General features: G+C 39.1%; 1 protein-coding gene across 4 annotated transcripts in view; it reads right to left on the bottom strand.

The window, feature by feature from the left end:
- Positions 1-499: 499 nt before the first annotated feature.
- Positions 500-13,309, bottom strand: part of Hepacam2 (HEPACAM family member 2) — a 36,941-nt gene continuing 24,131 nt past the window's right edge. For 2 of the 4 annotated variants that reach the window (XM_085839746.1, XM_085839748.1), the window contains exons 5-10: positions 11,474-11,599; positions 11,355-11,379; positions 11,230-11,267; positions 9,942-10,015; positions 7,070-7,179; positions 500-1,129 (exon numbers count right to left, since the gene is read on the bottom strand). In XM_085839746.1, the coding sequence (XP_085695872.1) occupies positions 1,126-1,129; positions 7,070-7,179; positions 9,942-10,015; positions 11,230-11,267; positions 11,355-11,379; positions 11,474-11,599 (377 nt within the window). In that variant the 3' untranslated portion in view covers positions 500-1,125. Of the gene's footprint in view, positions 1,130-7,065; positions 7,180-9,941; positions 10,016-11,229; positions 11,268-11,354; positions 11,380-11,473; positions 11,600-13,309 lie in introns of those variants that run through there. The other 2 variants (XM_021165791.3, XM_021165792.2) reach the window with 1 other exon arrangement.

Below are 13,309 nucleotides of genomic sequence, written 5' to 3'. Positions count from 1 at the left end.
CAGGGACTTTAATTGTGTGGGAGCCAGTGTTCTGCAAACACTGTATGCATATGTTTATGGTGACCATAAAATCATTTTCTAGTCAGAGTAGTTCATGTGTTTACTAAGTACAAAAGAAAGTATTTGTGGTAGCAAGAATTGACTTTTTCATCAGAAAGATCTGTGAGTGCACTAGAGTTAGAAGACAGAAGGAGCCGTGAGTCTCAGTATGGTTTTGCTTGCACCATATATAGTCGTGAAAATGTGGAACAGGGTTGCATAGTGGTTCACTTCAAATAGTTTTTAAAAAATAAATTCTATTATGTTTTTTTTTTCTGCATAAAATAAAAAAGGAATAGGCTTTGATTTTAATAATTTTTCATAATGTCCATTTTACATACTGGAAATTAATAATAAAATATCTTAATTCTTCAATCTTACTTAAAAGTAAGACTTTACTATCTAAAGAATCAGTGAAATGTAAAAAGGCAAACAGAATACTTTATTTCAATTTTCTCTTTCTTTTAACAAAAATCAAAATGAGATTTTAACAATCCATTTCCTTACACATTTTGCCTGTCTTTCCAAATACACTGTTGATACCAACGTTCACTGAGAGCCAGGGAAAAGGCACAGTCTTACCTCTGTGTTAAGCATACTTAATTTTTTTTGACACAAACAAGAAATCAATTTGGGACAAAAGAAAAAAAAAAGGTTGTTTTACTTTCATAACAGTAATGAGCACTTAATAAAACAAAGCTTATTGCGAACATCTACCAAGGTGAAACCTCCGAGTTTGCAGGTGGCACAGGGCAGTGCTTCGCTGATCCGAGTGGAGGAGCATGGGCGAGCCCCAATTGGAACGCTTGGAACTTTCAGTAGCAAGTAACTGGGGAGCTTCGTTCTCTTCTTCCTCTCAGTCTGGGTAATAATCTGTCCACGGAAGAATATTCCTACGGTGTTCCTCTGTCAAACAGCCCATTGCGCATGTCAGAAAACCAACCTTCAATCTGCACAGGCGCCTCTACTCTGCATTAAGACGTAACTGAAGGTTGCTACGATTTTATTTTTCACAGATTCCAGATGTTTCCTTTCAAAATGTTTCTTCTTGATTTTACTCCAGTATACTATTTTGCCCATGGAATCTCACCTGGGGAAGAAATACATAAGACACGTTGTTTTGTAGATTTCTAGTTTTATGGGTAAAGGAACCTTAATTATTTTACTCCTTTTCATAGCTGTGAAGATGAAGAATGTGAGTGTTTTGAGCTGATTCAAGAAAACTATACTTATTAGTCAATAGAGTAAAGGGCAAATGATCCTCTTGTAGTCAATTACATTTTCGGACTCAAGGATTAATTATCTAAATGTCTTGTTTTCAAGGTAATAATAACCATGTGAGTAACCAACCACATTTTGGTTGGGTTTAAGGCTCACTCCATGAGACAAAACCCTTACTTGATGTTGCTGAAGTAGCCAAGATTCTGAGACAATATAGGTAATGGACCTAGAGGAAAACCTACTACCATAATTCTGTTAAAGGAACACAGCAATGAAATTAATCCTGATGATATATCGATATATATGTACTCCAGAACATTGCTCAACCCTTACCAGAGACGCTTCCCCTTGCAGTAGATGGTAATTGACAAAGAGATCCACAATTGGACATTGTACAGAGAGTAAAAGAGTTTGAGAACTCAGCCCTACATGGAATGTCTTTATCAAACCCCTCCTCTCCAGACACAGAGAACTAAAGAGGGGACACAAAAATTCTGAAAGCCAAAAGTGGTAGAAGACGCCAGAGAAACTACACCTCCAGATACAACAGGACTGATACATATATGAACTCACATAGTCTGGAACAGCGCACAGTTCTGCACAGGCTCCAAGCACATGGCATCCCAGCACTGAGCCCAGGAAGTACATTCAAAACCCCACCTCTAACAAGCTATTTGCAGTTGATACTAGCTGGGAAATGGAAAATCAGTTTTCTCCAATAGAGTCACTGGTTATATTAACCATACCCCAGGACAGGCCACAGACCCAGACCCGGGAGTAGTTGGCCATCACAAAAGCTAGTATTTTCTTTGTATTCATTTGGTCCTTTATTTTTTTATTTGGTCTTATTGATTTTCCATCTTTTTTTTCTTTTTTTGTCTGTTTTGACTTTTTTTTTTTTTTAGAGAAAGAACATGATGGGTTTGGGTGTGTAAGTAGGTGGAGAGAATCTAGAAAAAGTTGGAAAAAATCCCATCAAAATATATTGTGCAAAATATTGAACAAAAATCCTAAAAAGATACTAATAATCAACAATGGGTTCAAAAACCCTGGGCCAAGATGGTTTAATAGTATCAATAAACAGTATTTCAGTAAATGACTCTGTATTCAACAAACAAATCATTGACTGAGTACTAGCTTATGAATACAGACCAATTTACTCATTTATTAAACAGCAATTCAAGGTTCTACCAGTCACATGTACTCAAAAAAAAAAAAAAAAAACAGTCTAAGGATCAAAGAATACAATTACTTAGCCAACATTCTTAACTCAGAAAAGACTCAATAAAGGGGAGAGAAAGCAGTAAATTAGAATTCTTCCCTTGGAGCTAGCTAATTCACTTTGGGAATGGGGGACAGGGAAGAGCCAGCAACCTCCTATTCAAAATAAAATCTTCAAATTTAATAGGACATAGAGAAAATCATAAGCAATCAGGAAACAAAAATTGTCTCATCTACAGCCAACATTTATTCTTGAAAGAATGTATATTTTATGAAAGGATTTTGTTAAGCAAAATGGAGTCTACGAAGTTGTGAAATCCTTACATGACTGGGCATTACTGAATCCTTCTTACCAGGAGACAGCAAAGACCCTAGAAATAGTTTTGGATTTATGTAAATAAGTACAAAACAAGTTTTTGATGAAAAGACACAAACTATTTGATTTATTTTTTCCAAAAAAAAATTTGGAATAGGTAGAATAAATCTGTGTCAAAAACAAACTTTCTGAACTTACTGATTCATGAGTTAAAGGGATGGTTTGTTATTTGAGTTAAAGGGATGATGTATTATTTGGTGCAGTAGAGGTGCTGTTTCCTTTCACATCTTTTAAAAAGAAAGTATAAAAGGAGGGAAATAGGGTTTTGTCTGAAAAGAGGGCAAACTCAAAGGCTAAGGGGAGAGAAAGTCACTGGAAGACACACAGAGAACCAAACAGATGAACAAGTCTCAGGAAGACAGGAAACTGGACGGGATCTGTGAGTAGGTTTGGGGGTCTGGGGAGGCAGGGTGGAGTGTAAGCAGTAGGATTGGATCAAGGAGGAGCTAAGCTCCTAGGGTGACTGCCTATTCCAGCCTCATGTCCTCAGTGACAATTTACAAATAGTTCTTTCCTTGGGAAACCATTCTGCTTTGTTTTCAACCATCAGAAATTGTTCCTGAAATACACTTTTATTGGGCCAAGGATGTTTTTAAAAATTTGTATTAGGTATTTTCCTCATTTACATTTCCAATGCTATCCCAAAAGTCCCCCATACCTCCCCCCCCCCCCCCGCCTACCCACCCACTCCCACTTTTTGGCCCTGGAGGTCCCCTGTACTTGGGCATATAAAGTTTGCATGTCCAATGGGTCTCTCCTTCCAGTGATAGCCAACTAGGCCATCTTCTGCTACATATGCAGCTAGAGTCAAGAGCTCCAGGGTACTGGTTAGTTCATAATGTTGTTACACCTATAGGGATGCAGATCCCTTTAGCTCCTTGGGTACTTTCTCTAGCTCCTCCATTGGGGGCCCTGTGATCCATCCAATAGCTGACTGTGAGCATCCACTTCTGTGTTTGCTAGGCCCTGGCATAGTCTCACAAGAGACAGCTATATCAGGGTCTTTTCAGCAAAATCTTGCTAGTGTATGCAATGGTGTCAGCGTTTGGAGACTGATTATGGGATGGATCCCTGGATATGTCAGTCTCTAGATGGTCCATCCTTTTGTCTCAGTTCCAAACTTTGTCTCTGTAACTCCTTCCATGGGTGTTTTGTTCCCAATTCTAAGAAGGGCAAAGTGTCCACACTTTGGTCTTCAAAGTGTCCACACTTTGGTCTTCGTTCTTCTTCAGTTTCATGTGTTTTGCAAATTGTATCTTATATCTTGGGTATTCTAAGTTTCTAGGCTAATATCCACTTGTCAGTGAGTACATATCATTTGAGTTCTTTTGTGATTGGGTTACCTCACTCAGGATGATGCCCTCCAGGTCCAACCATTTGCCTAGGAATTTCATAAGTTCATTCTTTTTAATAGCTGAGTAGTACTCCATTGTGTAAATGTACCACATTTTTTTGTATCCATTCCTCTGTTGAGGGGCATCTGGGTTCTTTCCAGCTTCTGGCTACTATAAATAAAGCTGCTATGAACATAGTGGAGCATGTGTCCTTCTTACCGGTTGGAACATCTTCTGGATATATGGCCAGGAGAGGTATTGTGGGATCCTCCGGTAGTTCTATGTCCAATTTTCTGAGGAACAGCCAGACTGATTTCCAGAGTGGTTGTACCAGCTTGCAATCCCACCAACAATGGAGGAGTGTTCCTCTTTCTCCACATCCTTGCCAGCATCTGCTGTCACCTGAATTTTTGATCTTAGCCATTCTGACTGGTGTGAGATGGAATCTCAAGGTTGTTTTGATTTGCATTTCCCTGATGATTAAGGAGTATCTCAGAAGATGGAAAGATCTCCCATGCTCATGGATTGGCAGGATCAACATTGTAAAAATGGCAATCTTGCCAAAAGCAATCTACAGATTCCATGCAATCCCCATCAAAATTCCAGCTCAATTCTTCAACGAATTAGAAAGAGCAATCTGCAAATTCATCTAGAATAACCAAAAACCTAGAATAGCAAAAACTCTTCTCAAGGATAAAAGAACCTCTGGTGGAATCACCATGCCTGACCTAAAACTTTACTACAGAGCAATTGTGATAAAAAAAAAATGCATGGTACTGGTATAGCGACAGACAAGTAGACCAATGGAATAGAATTGAAGACCCAAAAATGAACCCACACACCTATGCTCACTTGATCTTTGACAAGGGAGCTAAAACCATCCAGTGGAAAAAAGACAGCGTTTTCAACAAATGGTGCTGGCACAACTTGTGGTTATCATGTAGAAGAATGCGAATTGATCCATTCCTATCTCCTTGTACTAAGGTCAAATCTAAGTGGATCAAAGAACTCAACATAAAACCAGAGACACTTAAACTTATAGAGGAAAAAGTGGGGAAAAGCCTCGAAGATATGGGCACAGGGGAAAAAATCCTGAATAGAACAACAATGGCTTGAGCTGTAAGATCGAGAATTGACAAATGGGACCTCATGAAACTTCAAAGCTTCTGTAAGGCAAAAGACACCCTCAATAAGACAAAAAGGCCACCAACAGATTGGGAAAGGATCTTTACCTATCCTAAATCAGAGAGGGGACTAATATCCAATATATATATAAAGAACTCAAGAAGGTAGACTCCAGAAAATCAAATAACCCCATTAAATATGGGGCTCAGAGCTAAACAAAGAATTCTCACCTGAGGAATTTCGAATGGCTGAGGAGCACCTGAAAAAATGGGCCAAGGATTTTTAAAGATTTTGTTCATTTCAGACAGATATCTATTGACAAAGAAGGATTTTTGAAACTTTTTTTTAAAAAAAGAAATTCATTTCTTTGAGATGAAAATGAACTCTTTTACTTTATTCTGCTTTCTTTCTTTCTTCCTTTCTTTCTTTCTTTCTTTCTTTCTTTATTTATTTCACTGGATTCAATCTTACACAGCATACATAGTATCAGAAATAGTGCTAGATTGTGCAACGTATACCTGGGACAGAATATTACTTTGTACCCCATAACTATGCACAGTCAATAAGTATCAATCAAAGAAGAAAAGAGAAAAAAATGAAGACAGAAACACTCCCTTGCTTCCTGCTCCAGAAAGTAAAGAGACCAGCTGTCTGTCCCTTTAGTGTTTTCTTTTTCAAAAACTATGTTATTGTGTCTCCTTCTTGTACTGTATGTAACCCTTTTAATATATTGCTTCAAACCAAAACGTTTTTAAATTTTCAAACCAGAAATTCTTGGTTCTACTAGGAATTGTTTTTTTCTCTCTCTGACTTTGAGAGTGTTTTCTCTGATTGGGCTCTCTGGCGTTTCTTGTCACATACTTAGCCATAAAACCACAGCATTGTCCCTGGTTTTCTCCATTAGATGGTTTTTCAATGCACTCTTGGACTCCGCCAAGCAGTTGTTTTCAATGTTTGCCCAGAAATGAGCAGTAATTACTTTGCTGGGGCTGCTCCACTTGCCTGAAGAGAAGAGGTTATTGATGTTCTTCTCAGAGTCAACAAATGACAGCTAAAGGAGGAGTGGAAGGGGACTTTGGCAGTTAGGCCTGCAGGCAGCTACACACACACAAACAGAGCTTGGTTTCATTATTTCAAGACTGTGGCTTAGCTTCCCCATGGCAAAGAAGAGGCAGATCTAGTAACAGCCCTGAGCTTAACTGGCTAAGTGGTTTGCTGCCTTTGGCCTCAACACAGGTTTTGTTCTCAGAGGGACCAGTCCTATGCAGTTGGAAATAGTCAGCCTTGAATGTAAACATGTTGGGCCTTTGATGTTGACTGGGCCATTCTCCCCTGGTAGCCTTCTTGCCTGGTATTATAATTACTGACAGAGCATTGTGGCTATAAAGTTGCTATGGTCACTGAAAGGTCATGAGGATAATTAAGGCTGTTTGAGCACTGGCCTGATTGAGCCTTTCACACCCTGATGTGGATTCCTTAGAGACACATTGGTAAGGAGAAACATATGCAGCAGACAGGTCATTCCAGAGTTCTGCCTCTTGTCTACCTACCTGCCCATGTGCATTGCTCTACATGGTATTTCTACACTTGCCTGTTTCATTTTTCAAACTAGTTTCACAGGAGGATGTATCTTGAAGAATTTCACATGTTTGGAAACTATAGTTTCCTCTTTTAATATTTTTGGAGCTTTTGGAAATGCAGCTGCTGACGTCTGAGAGCCTCCATTGCACCCAGCATACACACTCGTACTTACTCTGTATTTTCTTGCTGTTGTTCTGGGATATGCTGAATGACTTCATAAATTGTTCCGTGAATATCTTGCCCTGTTACACCATCAGAGGCAGGGGAAGACCTACTTGACATCTAGAAAACACAGCACATTAATAGACAAAACTTAGCCCTAGATTATCACGAAACACTCAGTAGTGTGAAAGATGGAGAACAGATGCTCGCCACCTCTGGAATGCTACTTCCTGCACTCACATTATGTTATTCCAGGAGGAGCTAGACAAACCATCCACTTATTTCATCACTTAAGAAAAAATATGCAAACTATCCGGCAGCAAAACGATAGGGAGAAAAGTAGCAAAAGGAGGAATTAAAACAAAACAGCAACAAACAACAGCTTAACAGTTTAGAACCAGAAAGCACATATAAAACACTGTATCTTAACTGCTCTTTTTGGCAATTACACAAGCCAGTATGACTTTTCTGAAAGGATAACATGAAGCCAAAAGTCGTCATCATACTTCCAGAGAGTAAAGGGGCAAAGGGTGATGCGTTGGTCTTACTGTGGTGATGGCTCTGGAGACTACAGGCTTAGCTGAACAAGAGAAGGATATAGTGTACTTATCTGGTAAAAAACATAACATGTTTTGTTGAAACTTGTGCTTTCCTCACGCTCCTCATAGTTTGAAATTTCTTTCTTTCTGCAAACACTGCCTTCCAGTTTATTGTCTGTCTGGTCTTCCTTTCCACTCGCCTCTCTTTTAACCACTCTTCTATCTACCTGCAGTCCTTCCTGTTTACACAGTATCCTCCCCAGTGAAGGGGGTGACACTAAGGAATGTTTTCTGTGTTGGGATGCCTTAATGCTATGTGGTTTTGGAATCAATTTTCATTCCTCTTACTAAATAAAGTTCTCAAGGGAAGCATTATGGCCACAGGCTATGACTTCTCCAGTCATTTTGGGTTGAGATTTCCATAGAATTTATAATTGAGACTACATCTTCATTTTCCTTGGGATGAAGGTGGTCAGGGGCTATGGTAGATGTATGCTAACATATATGATCTAATATTGAATGGCAGCAAATTTGTTAATGTTATGCATTTGTCCTCTGTCCAACTCCTGGAGAGGTGCTAAATGGTTAACAAAGGACACATCAGGTAAAGGGAGAACGATCCATCTTATATGTACTACAATAACCAAAGAGACTGTTTTGATTTTTAAGATGCAAATAAATTAATAATTAAACTTATTTCTCCTCTTAATGACACTTTTGAGAATATTTCTTTTATTGGTAGTTGTTTTCTTCTTAGGATCATTGCCTTGGACTGTCCATCTTCACGTGCAAATGGCATTCTGGCTTCTTCTCACTCAGCTCCTCTCCCACGTATCCCTACCCTCACTCTCCTACTTTGGCTGTTCCTTCTGGTTTCTCACCTCATCCCCAAAGCACCTGACATGGCCAATTAAGGTGGTCAGAGGAATTCTCACACATTTCTGATTCAAGAATGAGCATGGCTCCAAATCAAGTTCTGCTATGTGTTACAGAGTTCAAGCATTGCTTCTGAGATGCCACTCAGGGGCAGGCTTGTCTGCTTCAAGACCACGGACACTAAAGTACTTGGGGTCAGTAGAGGGCTTCAATTAGTGCTCCAGTCTGTGTACAATCAATACCCCATTCTTAGTATTAGTCACCATTCACTCCTTAATAATGATCCATTAGGAATATATGTGTGATTTTTTTTTAAAGTAAAGACATTCTACATTTCAAAGTTCGGTATGTCCATTTACTTCTTCAGTCTCCTGCTCTAAGCTTTGAAGCTACACCTTAGAAGGGTTTGTCAAAGCACTACAAAAGTCCTTATAGCTAACAGATCAATCACATGTTTATTTTGTCTTATTTGGTTCTGGAGGTGTGACACCATCCTGCATCAAAGGGGGCACTGGCACTTCATTGTCAGGTGCGTCTCTCCTCATCTATGGCAGCATGAGAGCTACTTACTCTCAGGAGGGCAAAATCCAATCAACCCCTCTCCATTACTCACAGGACATTTCTGAAATAAAGTCTGTGGCCAGGAAACTCATTGGATGAAGCACACAGGGTGACAGAATGCTTAGAACAAAGGGGCTATTTCCGAATGGCAAATAGTTCTCTTCTAAAAAATGGAAGAAAGAAGAAGCCAGAAGCAAGCAATCCATTTCTGGTTCCATCCATAAGTGGACTATTACAGAGGAATGAGGAGACAGAAGAAAAGCCAGTCCTTTACACATCCGTGAGTGCTCATGAGCTAAGAGTTCAGAGGCACATTCTGCTTGAAATTGATAATCTACAATTTTTTGAAGAGATTGCCTGAATATAAATGGTTTCAACTATAAAAGCCCCCACCTTTTTAAAGGATTGAACCTTTAAACTGTATACTTGTATATTAGTAGGTTTGTATTATATGATAACTCCGTTATGAGTTATCATATAATAGACAAGTACCTTCAAGGATAGGATCAAATGAATGTCTCTGAAACGCTATTGAGGTTATGAGGCAGAAAAGGAGGGGGCCAAGGGATATAGTGAGTTCTGCAAAGTGAAGGGCTGAGGTCACCTAGGCAACAGGGATAACTTAAGCCAGAAACTGTGAGCCCTCCATCCTTCTTTTCTCTATATATTCAACCTAGCTAGTTCTCTATTCATAGACTGTACCAGGAAGAGTGCTTCTCCTTATTTCTGACAGCTTTACTGTCTCTATAAGAGAAGAAAAATGCTTTAGCTCCACAAATCTCACTGTCCAGTGAATCAACACTGTGAAATGCAGCAAGGGCGAGCGAAGCCATTGGACACCACTGCCCTAGTTCTTAAATGAATGAGGCTTACATCTCTGTTTAATCAACCACTAGGAAAACCAACCCTGGAAACACCAGATGCATCCGGAAAAGTCACAAACTCATAGATCCCGAAGTCACCCAGGGCATCTTCATGGCCTGAAAGGAAAAGCAGGACAACAACTTACAGAAGCAAAGCTTCCCTCCAATACTTACATTTTCATGCATTTGCTTTTGTTTCCTTAGGAATAGCCAAAGAACTTTTCTTTATTGTCTGCTTCTTAAAGTGATATTTGCATGAGACCATTTCATAGATCCTAGTCCCATATGGTCATTATAGGCATTAAATTGTTTGGGGAATAAGTCCTTCTTAAGAGAAAAAAAAATTAAACTGAACCTGACCAATTATCCCTAAAGTCTCCTGTGGGGATATTGTGTTACATGTTCAAATACACGTATGTGGACAAGACTGGGGCTTCAAGAACACTAAGGCCTTAGCCTGGAGGTCACAGCAACTTTTGATCCACCTGTAATATCTAATGAGCTTCAATAGATTACCAATAGCTAATTGACATGAAAAAAAAAAAGTTGCTGCACAATATCAATCAGCCTTTATCTTGGAAATGAGGAGGAGGGAAGTAGCTGGGAGGAGCCAGATGGGCTTAGGACCCTTCCCCTCCATGACACCCAATTATTGTAAGCAAGCAAGGACTAGATAAGAGGATTAACTCTTTTTTTCTTTTCATTAAGAGTCACATTAGGCTCTTCATATCATCTTATTTTACTTCTCATAGCAGCGCCAGGAGGAAGTTTTTATCTCTGTTAAATAGATAAGGAATTTAAGGCCAAGAAAAATAATCTTCCAAGGATATATGTTAGATATAGAGAACCAAAACCTGGCTCTCACTGACACTACAAAGCTCCATTGTTAACTAAGAATAGCTCAGTATAGAGTCAACAATGAAGGTTGCGGGTAGAGACAAAGGAGACAGCCCGGCCTGATCATACCTCAATTTCTTCCTCTCCTTAGGATAGGAAGCTTTGTATGTCCTCCAGAAGCTACGAAAGTCCTCCTTTGCTCTTACAGACCAATGATAAGAGGACTAATGAGTGAGAATGGAGCAGAACTCTGATCTTCCTTTACTTTGTCTGTAAATTGAGTGGATGGTCCTTCCCTAGCTTATCTTACAGACCTGTGTGGTGTACACACAGGTAAAGGGAAGACACTGAACAATGTACGGATCATGGTTGTGCTAATATTGGCTTCTTTTAATTCCATTACATTGCCAGTGTTATCTGTAAATATCAGCAGGAAACACTGACAACTAATATACACCACTACGGACAACACTCCTCTCCAGTGTGGCCATTACCTGAAAATGTTTGAGCTTTTCTGTATTCTGATTCTGGTCTGAAAAGACAAACAGAGGCATTAATCAAGGGTTATAGCTAAGAGGAAATTTCTAAAAAGTTATTTTCATAGAAACATATACCTTACCTGCCTTCCAGCTTCTGTCTTATAGCTAAAGGTAAAAGAAAGGTGAAAACTCAGTAAAGTATTTTTTTAGATTTTTTATGTTTGTAAAATGTATAATTTTTTTTCTGTTTTCAACCTACCTTTGTAAGGTTGATATTTTTTCCACAGAAAAAGAAGACACATGGATATAATCAAAAACAGTGATATTCCAGTTATACTTGCTAATGGGGACAGGGATTTTCCCCTTTGTGCAAGCTTCTCCAGTCCTAAAAAAATAGCAATAAATTACTAAATCATCTGAATTGTTTAGGCTATTCTCTACTTATATAGACACCATTGCCTTTCACTCTCCATCTCCTTTTCTTTCCTTCATCCCCGCAATGGGTGGGATAAATTGACTTAAGACTTAAACCCCAAACTTCCTGAGGATATTTGTGATTGGAGATATGGCTGGTTACCTGGGAAATGCTGACATGATGCACTACTACCTTCCCATAAATGTTTCAGCTCTTTGTCCCTACACCATCAGATGCAGGATGTTCTCTGTCCTCCAGTCTCACTGCTTTAGCAAGAGTCAAGGGTGTGACCCTCTCAGGGATATAATGGTATATATTTAAGGATATGAGAGGAAAAGCACTTATCCCAAATATACCTTACTACTTTTTTTTAACAAATCAAGAAATGCCAATATCCCAAATAACATGTGCGTGCTAATCTCAATAAAATATTTAAAGTCAAGCCCATCAGATGGTAAAAGTACAAACTTGAAGAACTTGAAGACTTACCCGAGTTTGATACCAGAATCCAGTGTGGAAGGGGAAACTTGTCTCCTGAAAATGTTTTTCTGTTCTCCACATGTGCGTTGTGAAACATGAGCATACACACACACTCACACACACACATGCACACACACACACACACACACACGTGCACACACATGCGCACACACACACACACACACACACACACACACACACACCTCACACTTGACCAAGACAATGTAAATGTAAAATCCCTGCAAAGTTCCTTTTGTTACTAGAAATGTATTGTGTATGGTGCTAATAGCTGTAATACATATGCTAAGTGCTTACAGTATACCAAACTCTGTGCTAGGGATGCATGGTCCATAGTAACTGCTAAATTGCCTTGGCAATCTTATTAGAGAGCAATTATATTACCCCTCTTAGATGAGGAAGTTGAGGCTTACAAAAGTCATTTAGGTTATCGTGGTGGGGATAATCCCAGGCTTTTAATATTTCATTTTGCTTCCTTCCAATGCTGTTTATACAATGTATTGACTATAGTGATGTTAATACCAGCCCTGGACTATGATATGTTTAATCATGTATTAAACTGTATAGGAGGAGGTAGTTGTAATCTTTAACATGCAGCTCTGATATCAGTGAGAAATTAATGAGTCATGGAAGTCGCCTGTCTACTGAGACTGATGTGCTCTGAAATCATAATTCAACAACTGTAATGCCACTCCCACTTCAGACATAGAATCTGTGTGTAGTCAGTAACTTAGTGGCTACTTGGTTCTTGAAGGAATGCCTAGCCTGCAACCTCTTCTTCCTCCATAAAGGTTCTGTTAGTGCCTCAGGAGTTAAAATAAATTTAAGCCCTTACCCATCTCCTTTTCTCAATACAGAGCTATGCAGTGTTCCCGGTAGAATATTATCATTTACAAATGTCTTATCTTTTCCTGCTGTAGCATAGCTGGTATATAGCAAACTGTAATAGGCAGGTTATGGAACCCATGCTATCCCATCTCATTTGACCATACACTGCTCTCTTATCCTCTTTAGGTCTGTAAGCAAGGATGTTTCTTGTTATGAAAATTTCTGTGCCATTTTGGGGCCACTGTGATTCTGTTAACTATTCACTAATGCCCATATAAATACCTGATTGTTCATCAGGATGCAATCAATTTCTCTGCTGAACTGGATCTTAATCAAACATTTATTTGAAGTCTA

This window comes from Mus caroli, unplaced genomic scaffold, assembly GCF_978045245.1.
Source record: "Mus caroli unplaced genomic scaffold, Mus_caroli_1 scaffold_7, whole genome shotgun sequence".
Taxonomy (NCBI): Eukaryota; Metazoa; Chordata; class Mammalia; order Rodentia; family Muridae; genus Mus; species Mus caroli.
Note: the sequence above shows the minus strand (reverse complement) of the source record. Positions and strands in the feature narration are given on the sequence as shown.